Raw genomic sequence first — 15,688 nt, forward strand, 5'->3', positions numbered from 1 at the left:
CTATGCGGGGCAGACGGCCAGTAAGCTCGTAAGACTTTCGTTAGTCTGCAGTTACATAAAAGTAATGTCGAGGTAAAAAAAACTTAACTACTAACCACTGAGAAACATCAATGTTCATTCTTGGCTGCTTACTTTCTTCTGGAGCCTTTTGTTCTGGGTCCGACCGCAGTCTGTTGTCCAGCGGCCATTACTTCCTGAAACTCCGCCGTTGCCATGGTCACATGATGCCGTTCTCACGTCTTCCGCAGGCAGGAAGAGGTGGGCGGCACCGTGGGCGGCGCGCAGTAGCTCATTAGCATTTAAAGGGAAAGGCACTGAAACAGGCCACCTGGAGCAGGGCTGTGAAACTGGTGTTTCAAGAACCCTGCTGTGCTCAATCCTTTAGCTTATTTCGACCAAAGCATGTTACTAACATTCCATTTAGACTTCAAGGAACCATGTTAAGAGGCAGAAATTACCATAATATGGGACCTTTAAACTAAATCCAAGAGCAGATCTCATGATTCTTAGTGGTATGTCATAAAATGTCTTTGAAAGATGTGTTGAAGTTAGGTTAAGGCCAGCTTCAAGGTCAAAGAGTAAAGCAGGCTTTTGAGTAAATCCATCTCCTAGTCTGTCAGCGCTGTTGTTATTTACACAGACAAATCCAAGTTTGTCACACCTAGTCTGTATATACAGTACAGCCCGAACAAAGGGGGTTAAGACATTCCCTCTCTCTAATGCAATAAGTTGAAGCTGCCAGAGCCGCATCACCTGAAAAGATTAGCCCTGTTGCTCTGGCAGAGAGAGAGTCTGAGCCTGTGAATATGTTCAGCAAGAACAACTAGAGTCAGAGTGCATAGGTGCTCCTTCGCCCACAAATGAAAGCAGTAATCAAGATCAGATACTGCAACGCACCTCCTCGGCAGGATGGCTCCGGCAAACAGGTACAAGGACAGTTTAGGTTGGGGAAATGTGCTGTAGTTCAAAGGCTTATAGTCTAAATAGGTAGAAGCTCTGAACATGGAAGTGGATATGGTCCCCTCGGAGCTGTGATATTACTGAATGGCATAGCAGGTTATTGATTATTGAGATACAGCACTGAGATTCGGAGCTAGAGCTTCTCAAAACACTAATAGAGCTGTATGATCCCCTTTATGTACTTCAGTACTGTAATGAAGTTTAATGTAGTAGTATTGTCCTTTCAGGATGAGTATGTATGTTTGGCATATGAAGAATATGGTTGAAAAGTCTGTTGATTATTTTGAAATAAAGCTAAGACTCTCAGTTACTGAGGACAAACATTAGTACCTTTAAACTGTAAAGAAACATGTCCAAAATATTTAATTAATGATGAATCAAAGCTAAACACATTTGGTACGGATTGGCCTTAAAGGTGAGAATTAACTGATTAACTACAACTTAGGTGAATTATTAAACTTTTCATTAATCCTTGGTTATATCAGGTGCTTTTATCAAGTGAAATCAACAGATTTTGTTCTGAAGGTGTAGCCCCTGGTCAGATATGTAAGTCAATATATTGATGAATTAATATTCATGAGCTGCAGCTAATTCCGGTGTCAGTAGTTGAAACTGTGGTTGTGGGTGGCAGTGAAAAAGTTGACCACCGACTAAACTTGCCTTCAGCATTTCACTGAAGCGCTGTGAAATGAGTGTTGCACTTCTGGAGAAGACTAATTGTTGTCAGATTAAAGGCTTTTCCTCAGTGTTTAATTTCTAGCATGCTTGAATGGCCGGTAATTATTAGTGCATGCACCTAAACATCTGTCCATCCAACTATTTGAATTGTTCTAATTGGCATTTAAAAGTTTTGCTGTCAGTTCATTGGCAAAAAAGTAGAATACAAGTCCTGCTGCTGTTACATAAGTAGGTAGTCAATAAACTGTTGGTGGTTTTGTTTCATTCTATCATTACTGTAATCAGGACTGCATTGCATTCTTGGTGTATCTTTGGTATAGTACATCAAAAATTATGATAAGACAGATATGATGATGCAACAGTATTAAAATTAGCCACACGCACACAGAGCGGACGGCAGCACTGCCACTGCTCTGCAGATGAATTGAAAGCCACTGTGTTATTATTAAGTTCCAGCAGTCTGCAACAGCAGCTAATAGCCAGTGAGAGAAAGCGGATGGGAATCAAATTCATTCCGCTAAGCTGACGCTTGCGCCCTTCACTCTCTTCTCCCTCTCTCTCTCATCCCATAACGCTGCCGAGCTGCTCAGCTTGGAGACAGGCGAGATAGGAGGACAGGATGAACTGAAAACAAGAGACAGAGGATGAATGAGAGGGAGAGAAGCTAAGGAATGATTAGGGTTGGTGGAAGAAGACAGGCCAGCTGCTAAGCGTTTTTTAGTGTGTGTGTGTGTGTGTGTGTGTGTGTGTGTGTGTGTAGGTGTGTGTGTGTGCGCGTGTGTGTGCGTGTGTGTGTGTGTGTGTGTGTCTGTGTGTGTTTCTTGGCTGATGACGCATGCTCGGCTCTGAGATGGCGTTAGGAGACCTGATTGCCTTCAGCGCTGTGGAGGAGGCATCCCAATTCTCACAAGGGGCCCACATGCAGTAACGTCTCTCCGCCATAGCTTCTCTCCCCTGTCAGTGTGTGTGAGTGTGTTTATGTGAGCATGTGTGCATGCGTGTTTGTTCTCTTCTGCTTCTTCTTCTTCTGCGTCTTCTTCTTCTTCTTCTTCCTTAGCAGCCCCTGCCTGTTTTTAATCATACTCCTTGCTTCTTCACACGGGTATCTTTTTTCTCCATCTTCCTGCTCTTTTTCTCCAGTGGTGATATCAGCGGTGATGAATTTGAGCATAGGTTGAGAGCTCCTTTTTTGTCTGACCAGCATGGATTGTCTTTGCATTGTCACCACTAAGGTAAGAGACACAGCAAGAGTAAATGATTCACTGGAGAACATGAGGAGGAGACATGGACTGAACGCTGTGGGAGAGTGAGGCATGCAGTGAAACAGGAGGAAAGAAGCTCTGCTTATGTGTTATTTCTAAATGTTTTCCTGTGCAGACATGTTTTTGTCTTACCTCACCATCCTGATAGTCTTCATCACTTTGTTTGAAGTGAAAAGTCATATGAATTATTTTTTATTGTTGCTTAAGGAGGATTTCAGCATATATTAACTGTAGGTTATTATGGCTTGACAGAGTGAGTTGTCATATTTAGTTTGAGTGTGTATGTGTTTGGGAAAATTATTCACGTCTTCCCACACAGCATGTGTGCCAGTCAGCAAACTAGAGAAAGCAGGCTGCCTGTCTGTTGAGATATGGCAGCAGAAGTTGGGTTTAACTTCTGTCAGTTGGCTTTTGGCTTGTGGCTCTACTGTGGCCCTCTGTTCACACAGAACACAGGCACTTCTGAAAGCTGTAGAATCCATTTGGCTAAGGTTGCAAGCAAAAACATATTTGCATCATTTTGATACAAATCCTAATGCAGGCTGCAGAATTGCAGTATTTCATTTGAATGTCACAAAATGTTTACTTTTTTCACTAAACCTTAATCACTGAGCATGTACTTTCGACCATTCACTGTGTAAATGACCACTGCATAACTAGAGTGGGCAATCCTTTCATCTTAGCAATGTTTTACTTATGCGCTTTGACGCTGTATCCTTCTCTTCTTCACTAATATGAAGAACACTTTTGTTTGTGAAACTCTTATGTGTAAACTATTGTCTTACATAATTATGGTTCCTTGTATGTAGAAAATACAGAAGTAGGCCACTATGCTGTAAATGCTGTATAACTTTTGTGTAAGTTATTTAGTAACTCACACATGTTTTTATGTGATATGTATGTCAGCTGAAAATATTGCTGTACTGGAAGGTCCATAGTGTTTTCCATACATCACCATTATCAGGTCAAAGAACTGAACTGCACATTGCAAATTGTTCACAGGACATGATGTTTGTCCATCTGGAAATCTTACTAACAGGTAGAGTGAATGAATGAAGGAATGAAGCTGATATCCTCAGTAAAGTTTATCCTTTTTCTTCTTCTATATTTCCAGCAGATAAGATGCTTCACAGTGGACAAAACCACTTTGCCTATGTCAGAGAAAGTTATATTCTAATTGAATGATTTGGGCATGTTAACACACATCTTATCTGATCACTTTATTTAGTATCCATGTAAACAATTTAGTTGCAATCTCTAATCGTAATGATTTATTCGGATTGAAGAAATATTGTGCGTGCACCGCAACTGCAGTTTATGAGAACAACGGTGAAAAGGTTATTCCTTGCCTACTTTTTACATAACACTAGGGTCACAGTGACTTCTTGCATAGACCATTCCCAGTGAAACTGACAGAGCTCTATTTTTCATTTAAGCGGAACATCTCCATTGAGTGGTTTGCTGTTTAAGTATAGATAGAGTCTCCAATCAGCAAGAGAATAAGCATAATGTCCTGGCTGACAATGTTTAAGATGTACACATACATATCTCTTCCTTTCATGTTGTAGAAGATATATGTAGCAGGAGCAGAGACCCCTTTGGTCATTTAGCATGTTGATATCCTGAAAGCCATGATCAAATATTTATGCTGTCTTTTGCATGAAAGCCATCACCAAGCCAGCTTTAGTGTGCTGCCCCTCACTCAGCATGCTCGGTCAAAGTGGTTGCCTTCTGAGAGGAGAAAGTCTTATAACATTAGATTCAGTTTCTTGATGGAGGTCATAATTGCCTTTTCGAAAAATAGATTCTGAAGGTACTAACAAACATCAATTTCATCATCATCAATCTTTATTTGTATACCGCCAATTCACAACAAAAGCCATCTCATGAACCTTTCCAAATAGAGTAGGTTGGGACCATACTCCTTGATTCATCATTTGGATGATCACTTCTTTTATATACAAAAAAAGTCTTCTGTGTGTGTACCATGATGGACAAGAATAAAAAATACCTCTAATGCAAAATTAAAGAGGTGTTACGTGCACTAGCTAGTGCTGAAACTGTTTATAAAGTGACTATCTACAGCTTCCGGTATATGAGATTTGAAATTATGTTGCGTATGTAACATTATTTAATACTAGAGATAGCTTTAACCTATCCAGACCTGGATGGTTTTTTGATTCATGAGGATGGGTAATGTTGCTCATCCAGTTATGAAAAATGTGCGTTCTCAGAAAGACAGCATTGGGCTTGAACACACAAAACAAACAGATTAGATGGCACTGCATTTATTTTTATTGTGCCACAGTTGTCCATAAACATTCACACTGTGAGTGATTTGCTTAATGAGTAGCTCTGTGGTAACCCTGGTAACCTGACTGTAGGTAGCTAAAATTAAAAACAGTTTGAAGACAAATACAGCATTTGAACCTTACTGTGCACTCATGGGAAACTGAAGTTTTAAATGACTGTATAAAACATGTTGCTTATTTTGACAGTCAGGAAGAACTAGTGGGGCGGGCGGTTGTAGCTCAGCGGGTATAGCAGGCTGGGTAGTGATCACTCTACCAGGTAAATAAGATAGCAACCCATGAGAGTACTTCAGATCATCAAGCCAATCATTCAAGTTCTCTAACATTTCAGCCAATTTTCTAAGACATGCACAAAGTAGCAGATTTTTGTGTTGTGCATTTTGCCTGTGGCCTTTTGCTGCATGTCATATATTATATATATTTGTTGATTCTTTTTCCTGTACTTGTGCATCTTGGGCTGTTGTAACATGTGTTCCTTAACAAATTTCCCTGTTGTGGGATAATTAAAGCCCACCTAATCTAATCTAATCTAATCTGCTCTACTCTAATCTAATCTAATCATCCTGTTTCCTGTCACCTCTCGATGGTGTCTTATCAATAAAGCCAAGAAAAGGCCAAAAAAGGCGAGAGAACTTAAAGAAGAGATCCAGCAGTATAAATGATAACTGCATGTATGGCTAAAATCAGCCATCATTATTTTGATTTTAAATAGAAAATTGATTGAAATGAGCCAAAAACAAATGCAGTTTCAACTATAACCCCACATCTGGACTGGACTCCAAGTCATTTCCATTGATCAATAAATTGTTAGTGATGTAGAATACACAGAAAAGTTCAACATGATTTGTGGCTAACTTCCCTATCGTTAACATCGTGGTGACGTAAACTGCGAGAGTAGAGAGAGTGTCATGTGTTGTTCATGCACAGTGTATCAGCTTCAAAGTTGCAGATACATAATGTGTCTCATTTTCTTCCATACATGGTTTCTACAACTCCTGCAAATGTAGTTGTATAATATGTCTGAGTACAAGTGGCAAATGTGGGCAGGATTTTTCTTTCATTTTTTGTTTATTTTATTTGTGAAATGGCATGACAAAAAAAGACAGTGGTATTGGGAGATAACAAAAAATGACATAATAGATAGAGACACAGTCGATTACTTAAAGCAGGTATAATGGTGTATGTTTTGACATGGTAAGACTTCAGGAGAGAAGATTAGATTATGGTAGGTAGTGTGCGTGTGTGTGTGTGTGTGTGTGTGTGTGTGTGTGTGTGCGTGCGTGCGTGCATATGTGTGTGCGTGCGTGCGAGCGTGCGTGCATATGTGTGTGTTTGGGCATGTCTTGTGTTAGAGTCAGTGATATGTATCTGTGTTATGTATGTCCTGGCGTGAATGAGCCCCCATTAAACTCTCTGGCAGACGGTGGCAGACGGTTTGTACTGAAAGTCATTTAGTAAAAAACTATGCTTGTAGCTATGTATCAATGCTTCTGTCCTCTGCTGTCTGTCTGCGCCGCAGTTTGACAGGCTCATGCACGTCTTAAACTCTGAAACCTACATCCATTCATATGGCAAAGGATATGTATGCAGGGGACCTCATGGTTTGTTCAAGTACACCTCAAACAAAATGTAAATTACAGTTTGCAGGGCATAACAGTCTAAATCTAACAATAGCTAACCATCAGTGCTGAAAAATCGTGGACTGGAAGAATTGTGACAACCCTAATCCTGAGTGTGTACACCACCCCAGCATAGGTATCTCACACAATCTTGTTGGCTAAATTCAGTACACTTATGGTTGCTGCTACATTCTAGTTGGTCTGATTGTAAATGTGTGTTTTCTATGAGGGGCCGTACAAGACATAATTCATTCTGGCCCTCTCTCACACACACATTCTCCTCTCACATACATATATTCTCCTTTAACACTCATACATTCTCCTTTCACACATATACATTCTCCTTTTACGCACATATATTCTCTTTTCACATACTTATATTTTCACTGTCACGCACACATACATTCTCCTTGCACATACGTATATTTTCACTCTCGCACACATACATTCTCCTTTCACATACTTATATTTTCACCCTAGCACGCACCTACATTCTCCTTGCACATACATATATTTTCACTTTCGCACACATACATTCTGCTTGCACATACATATATTTTCACTCTCGCACACACATACATTCTCCTTTTATGCACATACATTCTCCTTTCATGTACATATATTTTCACTCTCACGCACACATACATTCTCCTTTCAAACATATATATTCTCCTTTCACATACACATATTTTCACTCTCACACACAGATACATTCTCCTTTCTCAGGGACACAGGAAGTCCCTCCTTAAACAGGAAGTCACTCTCAAACCAGGTAATACATGTGCTTGCTTAGCTTATCTTAGCCAGTCGCAGCAAAACTATGCAATGATGCTATTCAAACTCATCCTATTTTCCCAGTTTTTCATTTTGGGAGTAAGTAGCAATGAAAATGACATTACCGTGGTATGAAATGTTCATACCGTTACATCCCTATCTATAATCAACCAAAATTTTGCCTGTGAATACTCTCATTCATCCAGGTCATAGATATATCAAGGAAACTGAATTGAAGGCAACTGGATTTGTTTATATGTACTTGAAATACATACAAATAAATCCAGCAGCCTTTGATTCAGTTTCCTTCAGAAAACCAAAATTATGTGACAGCATTCTACAAAAGGATGAAAAATTAAAGGAAAACCCAAACATTTTGTTCAAAACTGTGTAACCAGTCTATAAGTAGACCTGGCATCCTGTAAACCTGGCCCGAGCCAGTATGAAACTATTTTTATGAAAGTAATGCAGTTACAGTTTCAAGTGGTTTTAAACTCTGAAAACACCACATTAAGATTCAAGCGTTTAAGGATATCAACCCTGATTTATGCTTTAAAATGTGTGTCAAACGTGCAGATTGTTTGATATCCTTTTCAATATACCAAACCGAATATTCAATACAATATATTGTGATCTGTCAACACAATGATAAGTTTGATGTGTGATGCTTACAGAGTCACTATTTATTACAGGGTTTCCGCGGGGTCTTAAAAAGTCTAAAATTTGACAATCTCAATTTTAGGCCTTAAAAAGTCTTAAATACGTCCATATTTTGCACATAGGTCTTAAATAACATTTAGTTAGGTCTTAAATATGTATATTCATTTACCGCTCCCGTCGTTGCCTTTTTTGTTTTTTTGTTTTTGTTTCGGGGAAATGTGTTGGTAAGATTCACAGTCAGCTCCATGTGTTGTACTTCTGTCTGAAGTATCAGGAACGTAAGTGGCATTTTGCCAACCGCCCGGTCAGAATTTATCGCCGTACACTTCACCAGTTCCGGAAAGACTTCGACTGCGGAATCTGCTACAACTATGTGAAAGTTTATATTTAACAAGTGTTGGCTTGAACATCCAGAATTCAGTTGGTTAAAAGCCGTACTTAATAATGAATCAGAAGCACAGTGCACGCTCTGCAAGAGGACCCTCAACTTGAGCACACTCGGTGTGAAAGCGCTGGTGTCGCACACAAAATCGGAAAAACACCGGTTAGCTTCTAAAAGTCTCCAGCGAAGTCACGCCATCACACACTTCTGTACGCCTTTGTCACCAGTTCCCGGTCTAAGTTTGTCCACTTCTGCTCGACCCGAACTCTGACATCTCGTAGTCAAGCGACATTCAAACCTTCTTCATCTCAGCTCTGACGTTGAAATCGGAGGTGCTTTGGATTTTGAACACCGTGTGTGTGTACAGTTTTTGTGTGTGTGTGTGTGTGTGCGCGCATGTATAATAATCCTGGTGTTTGTGTACAAAATAAATAATAAATAAATATATAAAGAAAAAACCAGGGTTATTATAGTTAATACATTAAATTCCCCCCCAAAAAACTAAACTAAAGCTACTTAATCACTTGTTAAACTAATTCAAACTAAACTGAAATAAAAAGCAAACTGAAAAAAACAAAATAAAAACTAATGAAATTTGAAAACTATAATAACTGACACTCTCACTCCATTCTTAATTGCTTGAGTTGCTCTGTGAATGGCAATAGATTTAGTTATTTTTGAAAGTAATTCGGGGACTTCATTTTTCCTTGCTTTTTCGTACTTTGTGTAGGTCTTAAATTTCGTTGAAAGTGGTCTTAAAAAGGTCTAAAAAAGTCTTAAATTTGACTTGTTCAAGCCTGCAGAAACCCTGTATTAAAGGATTAATGGCAAAACTCTTTTCAGACTTTCTTTTCTCTAATGTCACAGTGCCCTTAGTGATGAATTCAAAGAAGACAAAAACTTTCATTAAAAACAAATCACTTTATTCAATGCCAATGAGGATAAATTAGGTATAGATAAAAGTAGGAAACACTTTAATTTTATGTTAACTGTCCAGATCATGTCCTGAAATCAAGTTTCTTTTATACTGAAGTGTGTCAGCTGATAATGGAGCTCTCAGGTCACACAGGTCATCCTGATGCCTCTTCTGTGGATACTGATACTTCCTGATGCTGCTGGCCGTTGTCTTGACAGCTTTTGCTTGACTGAAGCAACACCCGCCCAACAATACCTTCCTCCTCTGATGGTTTCTCATACTGCAAGGAGAGTCTGGCGGGGTCCAGGAAAACCTCAAACACAGCATCATCAGGTCACTCTGATGATCTGTAAAATATGGCAGAACCACTGTTACTTATATTATACGGTCATGATTAATCAGTCGCAACCATGCACATAACCACTGCATAAATTTGGTTTTGAATGAAGGAGAAGCATGTAGTGGTACGGTGATCTCAGTACTAAAGTCAAGGTGATTACAGTATTAAAACCCAAATGACAACAACATGTTGACAATTACATTTAAATACTTTCTTTGTTCAATTGTCCTTCTGTAAGAATATCTCTTTGTTGATGTGGCAGGCCTGATAAAAGTGTTGTGACATTTGGAAACATTTATTAGTATGTTTATTTTAGTGTAGGCATGTGAATTATTTTGAGCACTAAAAGTATTATTCCTGTTTTATTTGAACATGGTCGTGTTCTCTGTTTCTTTGAATATTGTCAGTAGTTGAACCTACCATGTTTTTATGCAGAATGACAGGATTACACTGTTGAAGGCCTCAGTAGTGATGGCTGAGCATCTCCACATCACTTAAGACTGTCCGAGAGACAGGACTGACTGCCACTGTGCCTGAAAATAATATTACAGAGAGAGTTCAAACACTGAATTAGACTGTGTAGGTTTAAGCGAATAAACAGGCAACTAATAAATATATATACAGAAATTAAGGGATATTTGAGTAACTCACAACATGTTTGTCATCTCTGTCAAAGATGTGGTGGTGTCTGCAGGGTTGGTCTTGTAGTGGTATGTTGGCCTGTGTGCAGAACAGTTACAGTTTACTCCAAAATCACCTCAAATATATTCAACAGCAGCAAACAGTTTGCAAAAAAATTATTACAAATCATTGTTTGCCAGTATGGAGGAAGAGACTGATTAAATAGAGCATTTGCTTTAAACTATGATCTGTGTTGTGACTGACACTCTCCTAGTGATGCTCTGGGTTGTTTATAATGCAATTCAGGACAACATGACAGCAACAGGGGAGACTTGGAGCTGTTGACAGTAGGGACAAGCAGAAAAATACACAGACCCCCCATAATAACATTTTTAGTTGAAACTGGCCTCTGCAGGGGCCACAAGGTCTACTTTGATTATTTTTTATGCACCCAAGCACCTCATTTACATTAGAGTAGATGTCTTAATCATTGTTGCTGCTTATGTCCATCATCAGCCATCAGACCATGACTTACCTGCTCACTTGTACTCAACTCACTCCTTATTGCCATGGTCAGATGGCTGATGGAGGACAGAGGCAAATTTACATTTAGCCAATTATATTGCCCTTTATTTACAATTCATTCTGATGTGCTGGAGATAAACTGAAAATGATCTGAAATAAATCTAATTTGAGGCAAATTTATCTTTCTTCATCTGTCCAGTGTTCAAACAAACAGAAGCACATGGCTAATTATTATGCAGAATGACATCATCGAAGCGTTCACGTGGGATATTTAGCTTAATTAATAATCCATTGTCAAATGCAATACTGATATTCTGAGGGTAGTGATGGTTTCATGTCCTGCATTCATCATAAAACGTGCCTCAGGGGCTATCACTGTTTGATTAACAGACTGATAAAATGTAAAACCTTTTGACTAATAGTGTTGTGCCTGGGACACAACAAGGCTAATGGCTTAGCTGTCTGTGATGCCATGCACAGTAACTTACGTTAGCTGCTAAATTATATAACTTATACACCTCTACTGCTCATGTCATGTTCACGTAACTTAAAACTCATACAGACATTTTACACACCACCTCATCCTCGTTTAGCTGTCCCTCAGTAAGGTTTTAAATACTTCATAGGTCCAGCGATGCTAAATTAGCCAGGTTAGCTGCGGACAGTGCTGATGCCAGGCTCAACAGGCTAACATGAAAAATAAACAGTAAAGCATCATAAGAAAGGGCAAAACTTACAGCTTCCAAGTTTGAAGTGAGCATCAATCAATCCTTGATCTTCATTAAACCTTCTTTGTAATGCCACAGGAAAGCAGTCTGCAGTAGTTTTTACACACGTCAGAGTTTTCCAGTTGTGGGGTTATTTCCATTTAAAATGAAGTGAATCCACTCACCTCCTCTGTCCTCTGAGGCGGGGGGCTATTCAGCCAACAACAGAGACGTTTCAGTGATTAGAGCCCAGCTTCTACACAAGGCTGGTAAGGCCTTCACACGCCAGAGAAAAAATGGCATCCCTTCACAAAAGTAGTTTTCAGGGAGTCCCAACCAGTCCCACCCGAACAGCCAATCACAGCACTTTTCCACTAAACTACTTCCTTTTCCACTATACTTTCTCTCACACACACCTATATTCTCCTCTCACACACATATTCTTTTCTCACACACACATATTCTTCTCTCACACCAATATATTCTTCTCTTACACACACATATTCTTCTTTTACATTCATATATTTTCTTCAGATATATATAGGCACATTTTCCTTTACATGAAAAATGAAAAAATATATGTGTGTGAAAGGAGAATGTATGTGTGTGAAAGGAGAATGTATGTGTGTGAAAGGAGAATGTATATATGTGAAAGGAGAATGTATGTTCATGAGAGTGAAAATATATGTATGTGAAAGGAAAATGTATGTGTGTGAAAGGAGAATGTATGTGCGTGAAAGGAAAATATATGTGTGTGAAAGGAGAATGTATGTGTGTGAAAGGAGAATGTATGTGCATGAGAGTGAAAATATATGTATGTGAAAGGAAAATGTATGTGCGTGAAAGGAGAATGTATGTGCGTGAAAGGAAAATATATGTGTGTGAAAGGAGAATGTATGTGCGTGAGAGTGAAATATATGTATGTGAAAGGAAAATGTATGTGTGAGAGGAGAATGTATCAATCAATCAATCAACTTTATTTATAAAGCACTTTTCATACATGAGTATGTAGCACAAAGTGCTTTACACAGGAAACATAAAACAATAATAAAGAAAGCCCCTCCCTCCCACCCTCCGTACTATATACATGCACACATACATACACACACATACACACACACACACACACACACTTACTACAGGAAATAAGGAGACATGGCAAGGCACTGAGGATTGAGGAAACGCCACCTTTGGGGCCGTCCACACTGGGAGGAGTCACAGGCTGTGCCACGGGGGGCACCAGTGCCCAGGCCCCCCGACCCTGACAGACAACGACTGGCTGGGCCAAAGGGACCCAGGGACAGCACCCCCAGCAGCATCCCAGACACAGCTCCCAGTGTGGAGGACCCCCCTGAGGAAACTCTGGAGTTAACCCTTAAAAACTAAAAACATAAGATAGGATAAAAACCCTGACAAAAGATAATTTAAAGAAGTGAACAGTTAAAAGGATAAAATGCATAAGATAATAATAAATAAAATAAAATAGTATCGAAGATAAATAATTAAAAAAAAATTATTTAAGATGAAAATTGTTTAAAAAAAAAAAAAAACAAACAAAAAAAAACAAACAAACAAACAAAAACAAAACAAGATAGGAACAACAACATAAAATACGATAGAACCACATAAGAATGGAATAAGAATTTAAAATATTAGTTAAAAGCCTGATTAAAAAGGTGTGTCTTTAACCTTCCCTTAAAAATATCAACAGTCTCTGCAGACCTGAGGTTCTCCGGCAGGCTGTTCCACAAGCGGGGGCCATAGTGGCTAAATGCCGCCTCACCGTGGGTTTTAGTTCTTGGTTTTGGTAGGGATAAAAGGCCAGAGCCGGAGGACCTCAGGGTCCGCGAGGGTTGATATGGTAAAAGCAGGTCAGATAAGTAGGAGGGCGCAATGCCGTTAAGACATTTAAAAACCAGTAAAAGAACCTTAAAATCGATCCTGAAGCGCACGGGGAGCCAATGCAGTGACTCTAAAACTGGTGTAATGTGCTCCCGCCCTCTGGTCCTCGTCAGCACTCGTGCGGCTGAGTTCTGTAATAATTGGAGATTTAGAGTACTCTTTTTGGGAAGACCAGAGAGCAGGGCATTACAATAATCTAAGCGACAGGAAATAAAAGCATGCATTAGCACCTCCGTACTGGCCTGGGAGAGAAACGGGCGGACTCTGGCTATGTTCTTAAGATGATAAAAACCTATTTTTGTCATATTTCTGATATGTGGAATAAAATTCAGCTCAGAATCAAAAATCACGCCCAGATTTTTTACTGATTGTGTTGGTTTAAAATGTTGTAGTTTTGGAAAAAGTTTCTCTCTCTGGCCTTCAGGACCTATAACTAAAACCTCAGTTTTGTCCTGGTTGAGCTGTAGGAAATTCACTGCCATCCATGACTTGATGTCTACAATGCAGTTAAGAAGGGCATCAATTTGATCTGTTTCATCAGGAGACACGGCAATGTACAGTTGTGTATCATCAGCGTAGCTATGGAAGCTGATGCCGTGTCTCCTGATGTGTACGCAAGAGTAAAAATATATATATGTGAGAGGAGAATGTGTGTGTGTGAGCAGGCCAGAATGAATTATGTCTTGTACGCCCCACTCATATTTTCTTTTTTTTTTTTTTGTCACTTAGATCTTTATTGACAAGTTGTTACAACAACAAGAACACATACAAACAGGACTAAAAGAAAAGAAAAATTAATAAAGAAAAATAATTAAAATTAAAATTTGAAATGTTAATTGCCTGGGGAGAGCATAATATTCTCACAGTCTATCCGTTATTAATCCAGTCCAGTATCATCATTTAGAGCTTTGTATAGGGTCCATTTTTCCCATTTTTGGTCCAGTTGTGCTTCTTGTAGCCTCAGTATGTGTGTCAATTTTTCCATTAAAAGGATTTCTTCCACAATTGTTATCCATTGATCTTTCGTTGGTGGTGTTTCCTTTCCCCAGTTCCTAGTGATGGCTTTCTTACCCGCCACCAGCAGTATTTTAATCAAGTATCTATCACAGGTGATAACAATCTCTTCTGAGAATTTGCATAAATAAAGCACTAAACAGGTCTTAGGCACTCTATATCCTAATATTTGCTGTAGCTCCCTACATATCATTTCCCAAAATACTATAATTTTTTGACAATTCCAGAAAATGTGAGAGTGGTCTACATTAAAAGATCCACATCCTAGCCAGCATTTCTGACGGCTGTGCATCTGCCTACTTTTCATTTTCGGTGTAATAAAAAAACGAATCAGATTCTTCCACGCAAATTCTCTCCAAATTCATGAATTAGTGGATGAGTGATGTACCATCCACATTTTATGCCACTCCTCATCTGAAATTTTCACTTTAAGCTCTTCCTCCCATTTCATCCTAATGTATTTAGTCGAATGTTTGTTATAAGTATTCAATCCTTGATATAATGATGACATTATTCTTATGTTACTTTCTTGATTTGCTTTAACTATCATTGGGATAACCTCATTCACTTCTCTGGAAGAATCCGATTTGATCTCTTTATTATAGTAGTCCCTTATTTGAAAGTATCTAAAGATTTCGTGTGCGTCTAAATCATATCTTCCTCTGAGACTTTCAAAACTCATCAGCTCTCCTTTCTTTTCTAACACACACCAAGCAGTTATTCCCTTCCCTACCCATTGTTTAAATCTTTGATCATATTTTGCCGGATTGAATTTGCTTTCATAGGCTACCCATTTTAATATTTTTGCATCGTTCTGGATCTTGTACATTTTCAGTACTTTAAACCACAGATCTAATGTGTGTACTGTAATTGGATCCATATTAGCTTTATGTTCCTTATATAGCTGACTATCACCAACCATATTTTGAATAGGAATTTGGTTTACTTCTTTTTCTATATCTTTCCATTTTGCTCTAAATTCTGATTTACACCAACAATATACAGGTCTCAGTTGA

At 38.9% G+C, this 15,688-nt stretch overlaps 1 protein-coding gene across 1 annotated transcript; it reads right to left on the minus strand.

The window, feature by feature from the left end:
* Positions 1-13,408: 13,408 nt before the first annotated feature.
* On the minus strand, positions 13,409-14,272 carry LOC115594719 (uncharacterized; the record flags this gene model as incomplete). Its single annotated transcript, XM_030438940.1, has 1 exon — positions 13,409-14,272. A coding segment is annotated over one exon (864 nt), but the record flags the coding sequence as incomplete, so codon positions are not given.
* Positions 14,273-15,688: the final 1,416 nt, after the last annotated feature.

The sequence above is a fragment of the Sparus aurata genome, chromosome 13 (genome assembly GCF_900880675.1).
Source record: "Sparus aurata chromosome 13, fSpaAur1.1, whole genome shotgun sequence".
Taxonomy (NCBI): domain Eukaryota; kingdom Metazoa; phylum Chordata; class Actinopteri; order Spariformes; family Sparidae; genus Sparus; species Sparus aurata.